Below are 19,470 nucleotides of genomic sequence, written 5' to 3' on the forward strand. Positions count from 1 at the left end.
ACATAGGCACAAGCACAAGGCAACTAAACTTTCAATAGTTTGTAACAAAATTATAAAAATATCATCAATTAAATTTTTAACCATACATAAAAAATATTTAAAGCATTTGAAAATTACTTTTGCATTTTCATGGGAATCAGTGATGCAGAGAACTCTAAACTATCATCTTGTGCCTGCAAAACCACTACAAAAGCACATCTCCATAACTTAACTCATCACACTTCCAGTCTATGGATGTTGACATCAGTGATTATTTAAAATCTACGTGCTGCAAGCTCTACTAAATTAATCCATTATTAATGAGCCACACAATACCTGATAAAAGTTCTTGAAACCTTTATATATTCTTTTATGTGTTTGTGCATGTGTGTGTGTGTGTGTGTGTGTGTGTGTGTGTGTGTGTGTGTGTGTGTGTGTGTATAAGCAGTGGATACATATTCACACACAGTGCTCAACAAAAGAGTAAAGTCACTCTGCATCTTCTTAGAGAACAAGAAGACGGTATCTTTTTTCTGTATAAATTTCCAAACCTAAACATATCCCACAAACTTCATGAACACGTCAGACCTCACAATTCTACTGCACATTCACATCAATGAAAATTATGAAAAATAAAAAAATGTGCTATTCATGCAGCTCCAGGCACATATATTCAAGATGTCATACAAACTTCAGTAAAATGTGCAGAGAAAAAAAAATCACAGAAACCATATACAAAAATTTCCAATGACACAATTGCATAATGTTATAAAGAAATCTCAACTCAAATGCACAAGCATCTGCTCTCCAACAAGACATCTAACAAAAAGATCACAATTTAATGTGAAGTAGTTATTATGAACTCATTTATTAATTCTCTATAACTGCTCTTAATTCCAAAGTGAAGATGTTAACCCACCCAGGTTAATGCCAGGAATAATAAAGGGGTGTGTAATGGGATAGCTGAGAAACAATAACCATATACCTCCAGAGTTACGAACAAAGCAAAAATATTTTCAGAAAAGGCCAGAAAATGCCTTAAACTAGAAACATATTCGTTTAGACCTTCTCAAAATAATTTCCAATTTTAGGAGGGAGAAAAGGGTTGATAAACAACTAGGGATGTCCCTCCAAAATATGGGCAGTTAACAGGTATGCAAGAACGTGTTACATTTCCAAGATGTTCTTAACTTGTTTTACTGTTGAAATGAGAGCAGCCTGTACAAAACCTGTAAAGCAGTTAATCTTAGCTAGCCGAAAAGTCATTATGTAATCAGAACACAAAACTCTGGCTCAGGCTGCTTTGTTGAGTTGACATATATTAAACTCAGTCACTTTCAAAGTTCTTCATAGTAGCAACAGGCTTGCCAGTGACTTGTATCATTTTTGTAGGATTGCTAGCTGTCTATGTTACGCAAGACAGAAAAGGAGCTTAAGTGCACTGAATATGTAGTAAAGCAGAAGCCTAGAATGATATCTCACAGACCATTACACCAAATGGGGCAACTCTACAGAAGGCACTCTGATATAAAAAGCTGGCAGCCAAGAAGGACGTTTATGATGTTTCACAAAAAGGGACAATGGTACACTTTGCAAACCATTCGTAAGTTCATTTCATCTCTGATAAAAATTATAATCTTTGTTCATTTAAGCAGAGTTCTACTAAAAAAAGAGTGGTTATCATTCATGAAAGCTACGCTAAGAGTTTAAGGGTTAATAAATAAGTGCAGGACTTAACCACACAGTCATGGGTTTGGGTGAATGTAACATAATTTTAATTACCTAGCAAGGATGAGACCTGTAACTATATGCAATAAAGTCCCAGCAGTTATTTTTTATACTTTGCACTGCATGGACTAGATTACATGAGAGAAAAAGGTAAGCTAAAATTTTGCAATTAAGCTTCAGTCAATGAATTAATTATGTGAAGTTTCCCTCATCAAATTTTGGTGTTTGCACTTCACTGCATGTACATGAAAGTGATTAAATGAGAGATTTTTCTTCTTGTGAAGCAAAAGTGCTCTAACCAGACAACTTTAAATACTGCTTTCTGAAAACATTGTTCCTCAACCCTTGCCAAAAAAAAAAAAGAAGAGAGACAAGTCCTTCATCTTATCCTGCAGCAAACAAGAATTTGCCTCTTCTCCAATTTATGACAACCTTAGAGTTGATTATAATATGTAGGGGGGATATGGGTGACTACAACCTGTTACTTGGACAATGCAGGGGGCTTGGCCCCCTGTACGGAACACTAATTTGGGACAATAACCTTATTCACAAGCTACTGATCACGGTTTTGTGCATTCAAGGCAGAACATTTGCTATTTCTGAGAGACCACGTTAACTGCTATCATGACATAAATGCAAGATACTGAATGCATTAATGATTTAGATAGTCCAACATAAGAACATAATTACAGTAGTCATTTTTTTCATACACTATAAAAGCATCACAACATACATGATACAAAGAAGCATAAGGCATTCATCACAGACCATGACACTTGAAGGTAGTAGCTGATTATCAATATGGTTATAATTATAGTCATATTAATTTTTTAAAAGCCTGTTACCTTGAAATTGACAGGGTAGTATAAAGGCCATTAGGTAATCTATAAGTTACACTTTAGCTTGAATGTCCTTTATTACAACTGAACCTGTATTTTAAACTTTATTTAAAAAAAATAAAACTGCTGAAAATTGACTTGCAGACTCTGATCTTCCAAAGCTAAATTGTGGTCTTTAACCACTCCATTCCTAGACTTCACTAAAGCTGCAAATAATTGGACTTGACATCTGGAGTACTGCAATACACCGAACACTTTAATAATGTCTACTGCTCCAGTACTGGACACAAGGCAGTGGGTTGCGTACAAAACATTATCACACCAGTAAAATAAATATGAAAACAAGTTACATATGTGTAATGAACAACAATCAGCGCAACAAAATATTTTCTAAAGAAATGTAAACTGTCACCCACTGAAGACCCTTGATGCAACTGATCCCTAAACAAAAAAAGGCAATTATATTCAATTTAAAAGACACTGGAAAAACAACACTTGTAGCTCTATGCAAACATTCTTTTACAGAACTCTTTAGCATCTTTTTCAGTTGCCTACTTCAAAAATAAACAAATAAACAAATAAGTAAATAAATAACCATCATGCAAACGAAGCAATAAAGGTGAGTAGTATACATAAGAAACCAATAAATGTCCTATGTATTAATGTAAACAAACAGCAAAAAAAAATTAAAAGAAGTTGTGTTCTACTACACATACTTCTCAACTGCCCCTAATTTTAAGGACGTTCCTAATTTTGCCCCCCCCCCCTCCCAAAACTGGATTAGCTTTCTGAGAAAAGGTGATGCATTACAGATAGTGAATACTGATACGCATAAGAGACTCGTTTTACTTCAAGAAATATGCGTTAATTCGTCGATTACTATCAAATAAGTTAATAGCACTAGTATTTAAAAGGTGACCCTAACTTGGGATTATTTTTCCTAATTATGTTTTGCTTTATTCCTAATTCCAAATTTAAAAGATTGAGAGTTACAAGTATCACAGCAGCAGCCTATAACATTTCCATCAAGAAATGTTCCTTATTCTTGGAAACATCTTACTTAATAACATAAAGAACTGTTAAGGTACTACAACAAACACCAAGAACTGCTAAATAATGGATGGTTTAGGTATAAGCTTTCATTTTTAGATCTAAACTTTCACTTGTTACAGTTCCTGTCTGAAAAATCAGCCTTACTGATAGTACCGCCAATGCTGCTCCCTACATTAAAATGACGAGTCAACAGTTAGGATACTTGAACGTTGTGTAAAATCACTGTGCCTGCCTTCCATCAAAAGGTTGAAAAGAATGTCTCCATTCATACACTTAATTCGACTAACATGACAGACAATATGCACATATTGAAAACACAATAGGTGCGTGTGTATTGGGGGTTATGTATATGTATAATACATTGTTTATACGTATTTGAATAAATGGACCTCGTATGCCGAGCAACTGTGGGCTCCAAGACTTCAACAATACATGTGTGGCCTAAGTTGTTTGACGGCAGTCAAGATACAACTTGCCTCTAAGCCAAACTCGACATCCTCTTGCCTATCAGTGATGACCTTACCAGAGAGTGTGTGTGTGTGTGGGGGGGGGGGTGCACTGGCATAGTCCTCAGATGTCACCTATCCTCAAAAGCAGCATTCCCTGTACCCCAGCAGAACCATGGCGGAACCGTTCAACGCTACTACAAAGGGGCTGCCAAGTTAGTAGTGCCGTTACCATGAACACTAACCTACGAACCTGAGAACCCGAGGGGTTAGGCTGAAAGGTAGTTACCCCTGACACCGTGCACTGGCAGAGGGGTAGAGTTAGGAACTGCTGTAGCCTGTACACATCACTTATTCTTCTCGCAAAAAAAATAAAATAAAGTAAATTAGTAGATACACCACTTAACTAAAACAAAAATAAAAAAGACGCAAATATAATTGGACTGTAGTAACTGGCAAAACTATTAAAAATAATTCGCGAGATAAATGAAAAATCAAACGAATAAAGTACGTTTAAGAATATCAAATACTAGGCTCGAGCCACTGAGGGGCTGTACTTTCGACTTCTCCATGCTTACACTTAGTAAAACCATTTTTGTACTACACTGTCCTCATTCTCTTCCAACCTGGTTTCAAAACAACTTCCTGAAATTGCTCAGCTCCCGTTGTTCCTTATTTCTTAAACTAGAGCTATGTAATACGTACGACTTTGCTAGAATATGTCACAAGCTACTATAAAAGACAAAACTACGAGAAACAAATACACCTGCGACAAAAGCGACAAAGGTATAATGCTTCCCAAATAAAAAAATTCACGGGAAGTTTGTGTTTAAACATTTTGCATCACCCCTCTATCGAGTCCAACTGTAATTATATGAAAATGCGTTTGCTTAATTATAGCGTAACGGCTACGACTGCTCATAAAACGGATTTTCCAAAGTTCCTTAAACTGTGACCCATCATTGCAATTAAAAAAAAGTAATAATAATAATGAGTACATACCAACAATCGTGATGCTTTCAGCAAGAGACAAAAATTACGCCCCCCCCCCCCCCTTCAAAAAATAATAAAGTCAAGCAGGTGTCATTCCAAGAAACAGGGAAATACAGTGCCGCCTCCCCAAATCATTCCCACAACCGTCCTTCTCTAACAAGTTATTTCTTAGTTAGCTACATAGAGGGAATTATTTCAAATAAACTTACAAAACCGAACATGTCTTCACAGACAAGACAAATTACAGGACTCATTTTTAAGAGCGTCTACCTGGTGTGGTGGCTTTGGGCGCTAGCGAGTGCTGGTACAGACAGTTGTCCCACTCTTCTCCAGCTCCATGTGCTGCTCGGTGCGCGGTTGCAGGATGGAGCTCAGCTCGCAGTCCCTCCCCTCTCCACTGCACTTCCTCATTCCAGTGCAACATCATTGTAAGCAAAACGGCATCTCGCCAGTGTTATCCAAGGCCCCGCATCTTTTCATTGAAGGACTAGTAAACACCAAAGGCTGCAGCAAGTGGAGTGATGCGATTACTTGCTGGCACACCCACTTCTGCTGAGCCTTTTTTGCACATGCTATATCTAGACAGAAAAAAATAGGTGGATATTGCTGCTTTCTATGCCTCACATGTGTTTAACAGTATTTGGGAGGGGTCTTTTGGGGGGAAAACACAATACTTACATATGCATGGGAATGGGTACTGGGAAAATGTATATAATTAAGACAGAACGTAATACTGGGATTTTGAAAATGGGGAGGGGAGTACAATCATGCCAGGTATTTTTAAGTAGATAAGAATTTTCACCGTTGGGTGTTATAGTCCACTCTGTGTAGGTTTATTGCATTTCGTAGGTTCTCTGCACTAAATAAGGATTTATTTTTCTCAAGTTCTCAACTCTGTCATCCTTTAAACAAATGAACTCCAGCAACAAAACAACAGAAAATGGAAATTAAGTGCCAAAAATAGCGGATGTGTTTATGATCAATTCCCTGTTGCTATCATTAAAACATATGGTTTGTTTCGGTTAAAACACCAGGTATAAAATCTTCAGCTTGTTGAGTACTGCATTGCCCAATATTGCCTTTTTCATTCCTTTGCATATGCAGCTCTGCAAAGGGGGTGTTGAAGCGCGTGTGATGAGCAGATAGGGATAAGGAACTTTCTCAATGTTATGAGCAAACTGTCCGTGCCAACAGTTATGTAGCACGAACTTCCCAACAGCTGTGTGTGTGTGTGCGTGTGTGTGCGCGTGTGTGTGTGTGTGTGTGTGTGTGTGTGTGTGTGTGTGTGTGTGTGTGTGTGTAAACGAGTGAGAGAAATTGTGACAGTGTTTGAATTTTTTATCATCTTCGGTATATATGATATTATATTATATTGTATTATATTATATATTATATTATATTGTTTGGTTTGAATATGATCCTATGGTTTGCATATGTTATTTAACGAAAAAATATGGTATCCTGTTTTTTTTTTTTTTTTTTTTTTTTTTTTTTTTGTAGGCTGCATATTTTTCTTTGACGTTTTTGATAACGGTTTCTGATTTGATATTTTATTGTGACAACTATTCTACAGTCCAGATTACTGGATCTCAGTCTCTCTCTAACTCTTTCCCCCAGTCATTACAAAACCCAGCTGGGTCCATGGAGCGAACATTGTTAAACATTGATAATAAATATCATCCCAGTGCATTTAAAAGGATATCATGGAATATGAAATTATTTTAGGGTTACCACCTGTCCCACTTTGCGAAGGACAGTCCCTCTTTGGGCAGTTATGTCCTGCAAAAAAAAAAAAAAAAAATTAAAACAAATTTTAAAAAATGCTAAATGTCCTGAGATTTTAGGACAAAAATTTTCCTATATTTTCTTTAATAGTTGCATAAAACAGTTATTTTGAATCTGAAACACCTACATGTTATAAGAAACAGAATAAGCAACTAAAATGCTACAAGAATAAGCTTTTATTTAGGCAAAAAAGTGAAGTTCTGTCCTTTGTATTGGCCGTGGGTATGTTTAGCCCTGCAAAATCTGACGTTTCTACAAACAATGTCCCACTTTGGGCATTTGAAAAGGTGACAACCCTAAATTATTTATTGTCTTAATATATTCTTTATGTAATTTACATCTATACTCTTTGTTGCTTCCACTTCATCCCAAAATTCCCTGCCTGATAACTTTCGTTCTGTTTTAAAAATGAAACTGAATTATGTCGAATTATGCTTATGTAGAGTGGAAGGAAAGGAGTGCCTTCTGTGGAAGGTTGGGCGCCGGGCTGGCAACGCAACACCGTAAAACTCCACTGCCAATCATGAGCAGACAGGTGATCCGCTGTGGCGACCCCTAACCAGGAAAAGCAGGAAGAAGAAGAAGAGTGGAAGGAAAGGAGTCGTTGACATTGGCGAAGTATTTTGGGTTCAGAGAGAACCTTAAAAGGCAGTTTGGTTCTTAGCATATTATAGACTGGTGTCTACCATCTTCAGGAGGTTAATTCACTTGAAAGTTGCACATTGATTCTTCAAGAGCTGACATATAACGCTCAGTTACCTTGAACAGTACTGTTCTGGGGTTTGTGGTGTCCTTGGATAATAATAAATTTACTATGACACACTAAACCAGGTTAAATCCAGTAGCACTTTCAGCCAGGTACAAGAAGGTTGCCTTTTACAGCACAGTAGGGCAGAAGCCCTAACTAAAGCTCTCAAAAAAGGTCCCATTAACAATGGATATGAAAAAAGACTACCCATCCTCATTATCTGCCTTGTATAATCCTTTCAGATGTCAGAAAAAAACAGTCCACAAGAGCTCAACAAATCCGCCTTCAGAGTCAGCTGGGGCACAGAAATGTACGTGTGTATACCAATGTGTGTGTGTGTGTGTGTGCGTGTGTGTGTGTGTGTGTGTGTGTGTGTGTGTGTGTGTGTGTGTGTGTGTGTGCGCACCTGTAAACCGAAAATCCAGATGGTCAACCTCTTTATTGTTGACTCGAGTTAGTTCACATCTGTGATTGTTCAACGGATGCTCTTTCTCCAGAGTCTGTGCAGTCTCAGAGTTAGTATGTATAATCAGCAGTGGTATAAATACATATATGTATGTGTGTATGTATATCCATATATGTATGTATATAGATATATATATATATATATATATATATATATATATATATATATATATATATAAAATCTGTCTATATATATATATCTGTCTATATATATATATATATATATATATATATATATATACACACACACACACACACACACACACACACACACACATATATACATGTATATGCATCTGTATATGTATATATATATATATATATATATATATATATATATATACATGTATATAGCTATAGGTATATATACATCTATTTATATATATATATATTTATATATATATATATATTATATATAATACATCACAAAAATCAAAAATTTAACAATTCTCTAACAAAGATGTTAAATTGCAGCAAATACCCCTTTCAGAACCCACCAATGGTATAGCACTAAAAAGCCTAAATTGGATAGAAGTACTTCATCAACTCACATATACACAGGTTCTTACCACCTATAGAATTATACAGAATCCATCTGCTTGTCCAGCACTAAATAACATTCTACACAACTATGTTTCCATTCAGCCATTACAATGCAATAACTAAAATCTCCTGTCTGTCCACAAAACTATAATGTCTGCTCTTCATTGTCTGTACTCGTACCATGTTGTTAAGGCCTGGAACTCAATGTCTCTGTCAGGTCAGACAGTACCCTCCCTCGCATCCTTCACAACCATTCTGAAATACTTCCTAAACAAAAACTGACTGTTCTCCCTCAATACAAGGATAAATTATACTCCTAAAAGTGAGAAATACCTGTTTATATGTTACATCTTAGTCTCCCTTCTTCAGTCACTTCCTTACTTCTATCAATTTCTCTCCCTTGGCTTTCTCTTTAAATATACCATTAGCCTGCTTTTCTCACACATCGTATTGCATTTCCTGTTTGTGTTATACTAACATATTTTTAATTTCTAAACTGGATAAAGTTTCTCTAACTATTAAATCACTGTCATACAACTTGCATCGGTTCTTAACCGATGTTTTCATATTATGTCTAATTTGATATAATTAAACTGTATTTGTATTATTTTTAAAGAATGTAAAATACTTTGGAGCTTTTCTCCCTGGGCCATATATATATATATATATATATATATATATATATATATATATATATATGTATGTATGTGTACATGTGTGTGTGTGTGTGTATATGGGTCTACTTTCAAATCACGGAATATCACATTACCAAAGACCAGAACGTCGAGACCAGAACATCGACTTCTTAAAATACTGAAAGTTCAGAATATCAAGTACATATTCTGTTAAGTTTGAAGAGTGTGGTATTCCTTTAAGAAGTCGTACATTGTAGTAAAGATACGTGGTGGATGTTACGTGTACCGGTGAAGAGAATTAGTCAGCTTGTGTAGTAAAACTTGTGAAGTAAACGGTAAGGAAGAGTTCATTGTTGAGGGTAGGATTCATGTGTTTCTCAGGAAATTGTGTGAGTGTTGTTTGCAGTGCTGGGGAAAGTGAGTAGGAGTTGATGTGCTTGTGTTGGCAGTATGTAGGTGCTTTGGGAAGGGACTGGTATGTGTTTTAGAAAGTATTGGGACATCTGTTATTGCAGTACACTGGGAATCGGGAAATTTACCTTTCCTCCACTCTAGTGCGATCTCAGAGTTGGTATGTTTAATTTGCAGTGGGTGTGGGTGTGCAGCCCCCCACATGGGGTTTCAGGGGCCTTGTTCCCCTGCTTAAATGTAGAGAAGTCAGCAGTGCTTATTTTGTATTTGGTGGTTTGTTTTTTTGTGGTGCATGGTGGGAGGTTTATGTTTACAGTGAGTTTTTCAATATTTTAGAACTCAATCTTACGCAGATTCAGGATATTGCAATTTCATGGTTCTGGTCTCGATCTTCCTGTCTTCAATAATGTAAAATGTTGTGATTTGAAAGTATATCAATATGTGTGTGTGTGTGTGTGTGTGTGTGTGTGTGTGTGTGTGTGTGTGTGTGTGTGTGTGTGTGTGCGCGTATTTATATATAGATATATATCTATATATATATATATATCTATATATATATATATATATATATATATATGTATATATATATATATATATATATATATATATATATATATCTATATGGGTTCACTACACATTACCGAAAACCCATAATCCCGACGCCCAGAATGCCGAGCCCACTATACCCAATGCCCATAACCCGAGATTTCACAATACTGACATGATGAAATACTGACTACAACTGCTGAAGTATAACAGTACTGTACATATGTCATCAGTAATTTAGTAAAAGTTAGTAAGTCAGGAAAATAGTGCACTAACAGATATTTTAACAATGTTATTTACACATCAACAGACCTGGAAGTATAAAAGTGGGTGTAACAAAATATAAGCTGTTCAATGGCTGACGTTGCAGGGATGGCAAACCCAACCTATGATGTACCTGGTAGTGTTGTTACATACATACATAGAAACACATACATAGGTATATTTAATGTAATAGAAATGTCCAAAATTCAACATTGTTAACATCAAAACCAAAAGGATGACAATACAAACATCAACATGTCACTACCATTCTGCAAGGAATACCTCGCACTAGGCAAACAGAACTACAAAAATGTCAAAAAACAGAGTTTTATGGAGGGATAAGCTCCCCTTTCCCCCCACATCCTCTGATAATTATATATACAATCTCCAAGATTACACAATACCAGTAAAGAGCCATATTCCCCAACCCTTGGGAATGTGTGGTCTTGCAAACCTGTCGACCATCTGTTTAGTTGACCAAATTGTGTCAACTAAACAGATATCTGCATTAATGACAGTCATTTAAGTTAGGTGTTCCCATATCTGCCTGCCTCTCTCTCTCTCTATATATATATATATATATACAATTTTCTGTGTATGTGTAAACATATTTTATATGAAATATATTTGTGTAGCTCTTTTTTTCAGTTTTTACTGAATGGCCCTGTTGCATATATATATATATATCTATGGATCTACTTCATATGTTCGACAGTTCAAAATGCCGAATTTCATATGGCCGAGTCCATACGATTGACATTTGAAATGCCAGCAATGCGGAACCGGCATCGAAAAATTTCTATTCCTGCACTGTAGTGCGATCTCGGAGTTGGTATATTTAAGTTAGGGGGTGTGGAGCTAGCAGTGTTCAGGTAAGCATTTGTTGTTTTTTACTTTTGTTTTTCATATGTTCGACATTTCAAATGTCGATCAAATGGTCTCGGCCATATGACATTTGGCATTTTGAAGTGTCGTAGATCCATTTATATATATATATATATATATATATATATATATATATATATATATATATATATATATATATATATATATATATATATATATATATATATATATGTCTACTTCTATATACCGAAAAGCCACAATACTGAAGACCAGAAGACTGAGACGAGAAGGCCGAAACCCACAACCATGAATCTTGTAAGTATTCCCAGGGCAAGTAAACACTTGTCCAATGGGGGTAATTATGCCCTTTCTACTCTGTAGTACGATCCCGGAGTTGGTATATATAGTCGGGGGTGTGGGGGATGTAGTCCTCCACATCGGGGGGTGTTGGGGGCATAGCTCCCCACCTAGATTGATTTTGGCTGGTGCACTGTGATTTACTGTTGTTTTGGGTAAGTATTCAATTGCCCTGGGAATACTTACGTGATTCATGATTGTGAGTTTCGTCCTTCTCTTCTCGATCTTCCGGTCTTCGGTATTGTGGCTTTTCAAGATATAGAAGAAAATCCATATATATGCATACATTAAGTGTGCATGTGTGTGAGTATATATATACACACACACACATATATAGGCTGTGGATCTACTTTGGAAGCTCCAACTTTCAAAACTTCCAACTTCGTATGGTCAAGACCATAACATGGAAGTTCTGAAAGTTCAAAACTTCAATACAAAAAAAAATAAATAAATAAAAACAAAATTTTTTTTTAATTTATGCAGTGGGGTAAGCCCCCTTGCACCCCACACCCCCTACTAATTAAATATGCCAACTCAGAGATCACACAACAATGAAGAAAATGGTAAATATCCAATTCTGTGCTGTATGGCAATCTCCATTTAAACCATTCAGAGTTTCAAAACTTCAGTCTTATGGTCTCGACCATATAACGTTTGAAGTTTTGAAACTTTGAGCTTTCAAAGTAGACCCATATATATATATATATATATATATATATATATATTTATATATAGAGAGAGAAAGAGACATTTGATTACTGGGAAAGTCCAACTGGGTAGGTTCCTATTTTCAGCAGTGGCCTGGGAGAAATGCTTCAAAGTAGTATAAGAAACATTTTAAGAACAAACGTTTTACAAGCTTCAAACATAACAGAAAACATCTACAGTTTAAATAATTATTCCTAATTAGACATAATATGAAAATGTTGGTTAAAAATAGAATTTATATGATAATAATGTAATATTTAGATAAACTTTAGCCAATTTATAGAAAGTAAAAGTATGTTAGTTTAATATTAACAGGAATTGCAATGTGAAGTGATAGAAAAAAAGTAGGGTTATGACATAATTAGATTGCCATGGCAGAGAAATTGATTGAAGTTATGAAGTGAGCAAACACGGGGGAGTAAGGAGGCATAAGGTAAAAAAAAAATACTTATTCATATTTAGGGATATAGTTTATCCTGGGGTTGAACAAGAACTTGGCAAGATTTTGCCTAGGAAGTCTTCCAGAGTGGTTGCATAGGTGCTATGTCAATTTTTTCAGTCACCCTTGCGACAACATCGCAAAGTTCAAAAGTACTGCCCACACCAGTAATCCATGCCTACCTTGTGACATCGCTGGGAACAATACATACAACCCCACTCTCTGCATCATCTTTCGTTCATTGCCTGGTTAATTCATCATCCCAGTCCATTTTTGGTTCCCTGTGAAATTAAATGATCTATCTTTGGTTCCTACAAACACACTACTCCCTCCTTCTTTACACCTTGTCTTGCCTGTCTACATTATTTCAGTTCCACTTGGAATTTATTAACATGTAGGGGAAAATGTTTCATTTGGTATTAGTGAAGTGCTTATGCATACTTGGGCAGAATACTGAAGAGATTGTTGGAAGAAATTTTTATTTGGTGTCAGGAACATTGTTGTGCATATATGTATAAACTACTGGTAGGATGTTTAGGGAAAATGTTTTATTTGGTGTCAGGGATATGCTTGTGCATACATGGGTAAACTATTGAAAGGATCGTTGGGGGAAATGTTTCATTTGCAGTCAGTGAAGTGCTTGTGCATACATGGGCAGACTATGAAAAATATTGTTGGGGAAATGTTTCATTTGGTGTCAGGGACATGCTTGTGGATTCATGGACAGATAACTGCATGGATCATTGGGGGAAATGCTTCATTTGGCGTCAGAGACATGCTTGTGGATACATAGCCAGATAACTGTATGGATCATTGGGGGAAATGCTTCATTTGGTGTCAGAGACATGCTTGTGCGTACACAGGCAGACTACTGAAGGGATCTCTAGGGGAAATGTTTAATTTGGTGTCAGGGATGTGCTGATGCATACATGAGAAGACTACAGAAGTAATCATGGGGTGAATGTTTCATTTGGTGTCAGGGATGCACTCATGCACATATGGGCAGACTACAGAAGGGGTCGCTGAGGGAAATATTTCATTTGGTGTCAGGAATGCCCTTGTGCATACATGAGCAGACTACTGAAGAAATTGCCTAGAGAAATGTTTCATTTGATGTCATGGACATGCTTGTTACTTGTGGGCAGACTACTGAAGGGATCACTGGGGGAAATGTTTCAATTAATCTCAGTGAAGTGCTTGTGCATACCTGGGCATACTACAGAGGGGATCATTGTGGGAAATGTTTCATATGATGTCAGTGAAGTACTTGTCCATACATGGACAGACTACTGAAGGGATAACTGGGGAAGTTTCATTTGGTGTCAATGAACTGCTTGTACATACATGGACAGTCCTTAGCAACATGATATGAGTACAGACCATGTCCAGCAGATTTATTAGGTGTGTGGACAAACAGAAGTTTTTGTTGATTGGATTGTAGTGATCAAGTGGGAAATTAAGTGGGAACATAGTTGTGTAGAATGGCATTTAATGCTGGACAAGCATATGGGTGCTGTATAATTTTATAAGTGGTAAGAAGTGCATATGTTAGTTAATGGGGTAGTTGTAACCAATGTATGCTTTTTAGTGCTATACAGCGGTGGCTTCAGAAAGGGGTATTTACTGCAGATTTGGCAGCTTTATTATAACATTGTTCAAGTTTTGCTTTTTGTAATACCTGGAGGTTAGTAAGGATGGGAGCACCATAAAGTAGTGAGGGAGGAGGTATGTAGTGGAAAGTATAGTTTTAGTGGTACTGGTGAGAAAAGTTTTTCTCTCTGTAAAGCATTCCTGGGTTTTGGTGATTTTTTTTTATACAATCTTGTATATGCACATCAAATTTAAGATTGACATCCACTATCATCCTTAATAATTTGCTATGAAAAGTGACTTCAGTGGTTGTATTATTAAGAAACTGAGTATTTTAAATTTTAAATAGAGAGGGATTTGAAAAAAAAATTGGGGAAGGGTATTGAGTTTGAGTTGTGAGTTACAAAGTCATGTTTCAGTGGCTGTTGAAGCTTCCTAAGTAATTTTGTAGAGATGTGCCAGATTGTTTGATGTGCATATGAGTATGGCGTCATCTTTGTATTGTATTAGGGTGGCCTGTTCTGTGGATGTGTACAGGGTGTTGATGAGAATATTAAAGAGGAGGAGATGAAGGATTAAGCCTTGTGGTACACAGGTGGTGAATGGGAGGTATGTGGAGAGGGTGGAGTGCCATTCTACTGACTGATAACTACTGAACAGGTAGCTTTCGATAGAAAGATGGGCTGAGACAGACTTAGTGAGGGCATCTGAAGTACTGTTTGCTGTGACAAACTTTGTCAAAGGTTTTAGGCAAGTCTAGAAATAAAGAAGAAGCCGGTTTGTCATTATCTCTACTTTTATTGATAGTAGCTATAAAGGTTAGAAGTACAGTGTTAGTACTATGGGAGGAATGGAAGTTGTGTTGTGTTGGGGATAGGGGTTCTTCCTGCAAGAGATATTTTAGCACAGGATATAAGTATTTTGGAGAGGGGGAATAAGATTGCTATAGGTCTAATGTTAGTGATGTCTGTTGAGTTTCCTCCTTTGTATAGACTGATAATATGCATTTTTTTTTCCACAGGGAGGGAATTTGGGATTCCTAAACCTATTTATAAGGACTGAGACAGGATAGGCAATGCTACTAACTGCTATTTTAAGGTGCTCACTTAGAAGGTCGTCAGCTGATGTAGAGCATGGTTTGAGTTTGTTTTAGAGTTGTTTTGTATAGGATGTGGGCACAGCTTTTAAGGTGAAAGTGGGGATGTGGTGATATGTGGCTGTTAGTCAGGGTTGGGATTAGATAATGGAGAATCCTTGGTTAGGGATGCTATACTATTTATGAAATGAGTTGAATTCTACTGCAGTTTTAAGTGATTAGTTAGTGGGAAAGGGGTTAGGGCTGTAGTTTTGGCCTGGATGTTAATATTTCTGTAATTGTTGACCATAGTTTTAAAGCTGTCTTTACCATTGTTCTGAATGTTGTTATGGTATATTTTTTTGTATTCATTTATATGTTTTTTATTAAGGTTGCGGGGCATTCTGAAATTTGCAAGATATTTTGATGTTTTATATTTGTGCCATTCTTTCCACACTTTTATCTATATTACATTAGCATTCTACTCTTTTTGAATAGCCAAATTGCATAATTTGTTTTTAGTCTCTTCCTTCTAGGAGGTGCAAGGCTATGTAGGATATTAAGGAAAGTTGCACTGAATTTATTTACAGAATCATCTAAGGCAAGGACTTTTAGGATGTTCCAGTTAATAGATGATAGAGTACACACATACATATATATGTGTGTGTGTGTGTGTGTGTGTGTGTGTGTGTGTGTGTGTGTGTGTGTGTGTGTGTGTGTCTCAAAAGAGAGAATGCGCAAACAAGTGAATACTCATTTGTGTGAATCACATATGGTTGAATTTAGTTTTATATAGGTAAGCAGGAGTGAGCTAGAAAATTAATACTTGAATGAAAAATTGGTTGTTGTACAGATATGCAATATGTGTTATAGCAGTTAGTTTGAATTTGCAAGTATTCGTGGGTTAGGGTTAGAGTAATGGTTAGGTAAGAGGACAGATTCAGTGTTGTGCTTTTGCATGTTTTGTGTGCTCTATGTCCTTTTGTCATGTGTACTGGCACTGTTACCCCTGCACCATCTTACTCGTGTGCTAACCCTAACCATAACTCTAACCTACAGCTGCCCCTAACCATAACTCTGCATACACTGTTTCTGAAAACCCTTTCCCTAACAGTATCACTACTCTGATAATACTTGATCTTGGTTTTGTAGCTGTTGTTTACCGAAAGAGTGATTTTTTTAGTGGGAGAAAAGTATTCAGTGTTTTATGATTTACTCGTATGAGTTATTCAGCGTTTTGTGATTTTCTATTTTGAGATTTTTACCTTTTATGACATAACAAATTCCTCAACAGTGGTCATTTTGAAGTTAAATTGACATCTGCATTATCAGCACAGTTTGCTTAACAACACCGATGGCTGACAGATGTGCGAAATCAACAGCCTCTGGTGTAAGGGAATATACCCTTCACCAGAAGATTGTGTAATCTTGGCGTTGGGTATATAATTATGAGGACACACATGGGGAATGCAGGAAGGCTTGCTCCCTGCAAAAAACACTGTTTTTTCTTTTACATGCTCCAAGAACTCTCTGCACCAGCTAGTTCGCATTCCAGCAAGTCAGCATCCCAACAAGGGGCAATAAAGTCTTGGGGTTGGACCTTACCAATATTGGACAGCATTGCTCCCCACCAATTGTCACTTCTCTCTTGGTCACATGAGATCACAAATCAGTCACATTCACCAAAAGACTTAAGCTAGTAACTTGCTCCAACACTTCAGTATCCAGATAGAACATGAAGGCTAATCTGCTAAACCTGAGTAATGACTTGACTAAATTCAAAATACCCTTCCAACCCGATGATCCCACTGCTTATGTGGAATCCTTTACCAGTAAATTCTTTGCACGTGTAAACAACTAAATAGACTTTAGCTGTCCCCATCTGAAGTAGATAGTAAATAGTGAATACAATACCAAATGTAAGAGTAAACATCTATGGTAGAACCTAAATATAAACAAACTATAATAAAAACAAAAAAACTCATAGAAAACAAAAATAAAATAATGCTCAAGATGGTAAAAACACTCTTGCTAAACTTAACAGGGAACTTAGACCCAGATCAAATCATCCAAAGTGAGACATGAAGTAAAAGTAGCCACACAGGCAAAGGATAACCACAAAGCCTTCTTTAACTATGTTTGAAACTTCAGAAACAGTGCCTTGCACTGTGCAGAGCTAATAGCAAATGATATCATATACCACGAATAGCATCTTGGGTGGGGGGTCTGACAAGTCCTGTTCCAGAAGGGAACTCTACCTCATCCATAAGATCGGCCACTATCAGTAGACTGCAGGTTTCAGGCCTTGTGCCGCTCTTTTTGGCATTAACGTCACAGTGGTCAAAGCAAATATTAAGGGTTTATGGCTGCAGATATAGTTTAGGGCGAAGGTGGGTGGAATTGTAGTTGTATCTGTGTAGAAAATATAGTGAGACAGGTTAAGGGGAGATACAATTTAACAGACTGATAAGGGAAGAAATATTCAGATTGATGGAAAAAGTAGCAAGCTTCCTAGGAGATGCAATCATATGTCAATGTGAAGGTGTATGATTAAAGGTAATAGAGGGAATACATACAGAGTCTATATTACATAAGAGTATATAGAGAGATTATATTACATGGCACTGTGGGTTCATCAGGATTTAACTTTTGCCTAATAAGGCATTTGAAGTGTTTTAGAAACCTGTTTATGTAAGACCACATTTTGAGCATGTTAAGGCTGTATCAAGGTGTGCTTTATATAAGGTTTGGAAGTTGGTTGGGTTGGAATTTTTTTCTTATAGTAGTCAGCTAAGAATACACTATATAGGTTCATAGGTTCATAGATTGCTACTAGGCTATCGCCCCTAGGGCCTATACAAGCCTAGCCATAACAATTCCCTGGATATTTCTTCCCACAATATTTACTTCCCTCAACCCCTATCTATGTTCTATCCCTGAGTTTTATTCCAGTTCTGTCAATATGCAGTAGGAATTTATTGTGAGATCAGATAATTCTCTTAGGTATATACCAATACAAGAATGTATTGGTGTCTGAAATTGTCATAGATAAGTTTAAGCGCATATGTAACATAGAATAATTCAGTTCCATTGTTGTAGGATATCCATCTTAGTTTGTTTAGTGATTTTTGAGGTAATATGTATTTTGCTTGTGATTATCCTTTGTTTTTTTTTGTTTGCGCTTTGTTTTGGAGTGTTTTGACTGTGTAATGTTGGGGTCAGCTTTATTTATTTATACATTTATTTACTTATTTATCTGAAATTGTTTGGTAACACATGTTTGTGCAGTAGCAGCAGCAATATCATATAACAACTTCTGTGCTCTACTAGGGCTATGTTTTTTTACAATGTAATCTATCATAATTGTTAAGAGATAATTAGCAGAGCATATACGATATTGCATGATAACTATAAAAATCAACCAGAGGAGGGTAGAAAGGATTGGGAAGAGAGACTGGATAAGCAATACACAAAGAAACAATGAGAATATATATATATATATATATATATATATATATATATATATATATATATATATATATGGTTCCCAAATATGCAGCAACGTTTAGAAGAGTTAGGATTTTTGCTTGGAAGTGTTTGTGTTTATTTTTATACCCTAAGCAGACTTGAAAATAATTTTTCCTCAAGTAGACTATAAATACTGAAGGTGTGATGTGGAATAAAGAGTTAATTGTGAATATATTGTTTGAGAGTGTAAATAGTTGGTAGACTTTATATATTCCCTGCAGACTACTCTGCCAGAAATACTGGGTGATCAAATTGGTGTAACTAGGGAAATTATTTTTTTAGCTGTGATACAGAATCAGAATTACTTAGACATAGTAAGGCCTTGCTGAGTTTAATTCTGGTTGTTGCCCAAAAATGTAGTTACTAGAAAATGGAAATTAAAGTCTAAAGTTTTTTTTTTCATGGGACTTTGATGTGGGGAAAAATAATCGTAGTTTAGTTTTGTTGGGATTAACCATATCTTGATAGTTTTGTAACCATTTTCCTGTTGCA

General features: G+C 36.3%; 1 protein-coding gene across 4 annotated transcripts in view; it reads right to left on the reverse strand.

Annotated features, from left to right (window-relative positions):
- Positions 1–5,569, reverse strand: part of IKZF1 (IKAROS family zinc finger 1) — a 1,028,383-nt gene extending 1,022,814 nt beyond the window's left edge. For 2 of the 4 annotated variants that reach the window (XM_044064821.1, XM_044064820.1), the window contains exon 1: positions 5,309–5,569. In XM_044064821.1, coding sequence (XP_043920756.1) covers positions 5,309–5,465 — 157 coding nt within the window. In that variant the 5' untranslated portion in view covers positions 5,466–5,569. The remainder of the gene's footprint in view (positions 1–5,308) is intronic. The other 2 variants (XM_044064823.1, XM_044064822.1) reach the window with 1 other exon arrangement.
- Positions 5,570–19,470: the final 13,901 nt, after the last annotated feature.

The sequence above is a fragment of the Protopterus annectens genome, chromosome 3.part0, assembly GCF_019279795.1.
Source record: "Protopterus annectens isolate FY-2018-M chromosome 3.part0, PAN1.0, whole genome shotgun sequence".
NCBI classification, from domain to species: domain Eukaryota; kingdom Metazoa; phylum Chordata; order Ceratodontiformes; family Protopteridae; genus Protopterus; species Protopterus annectens.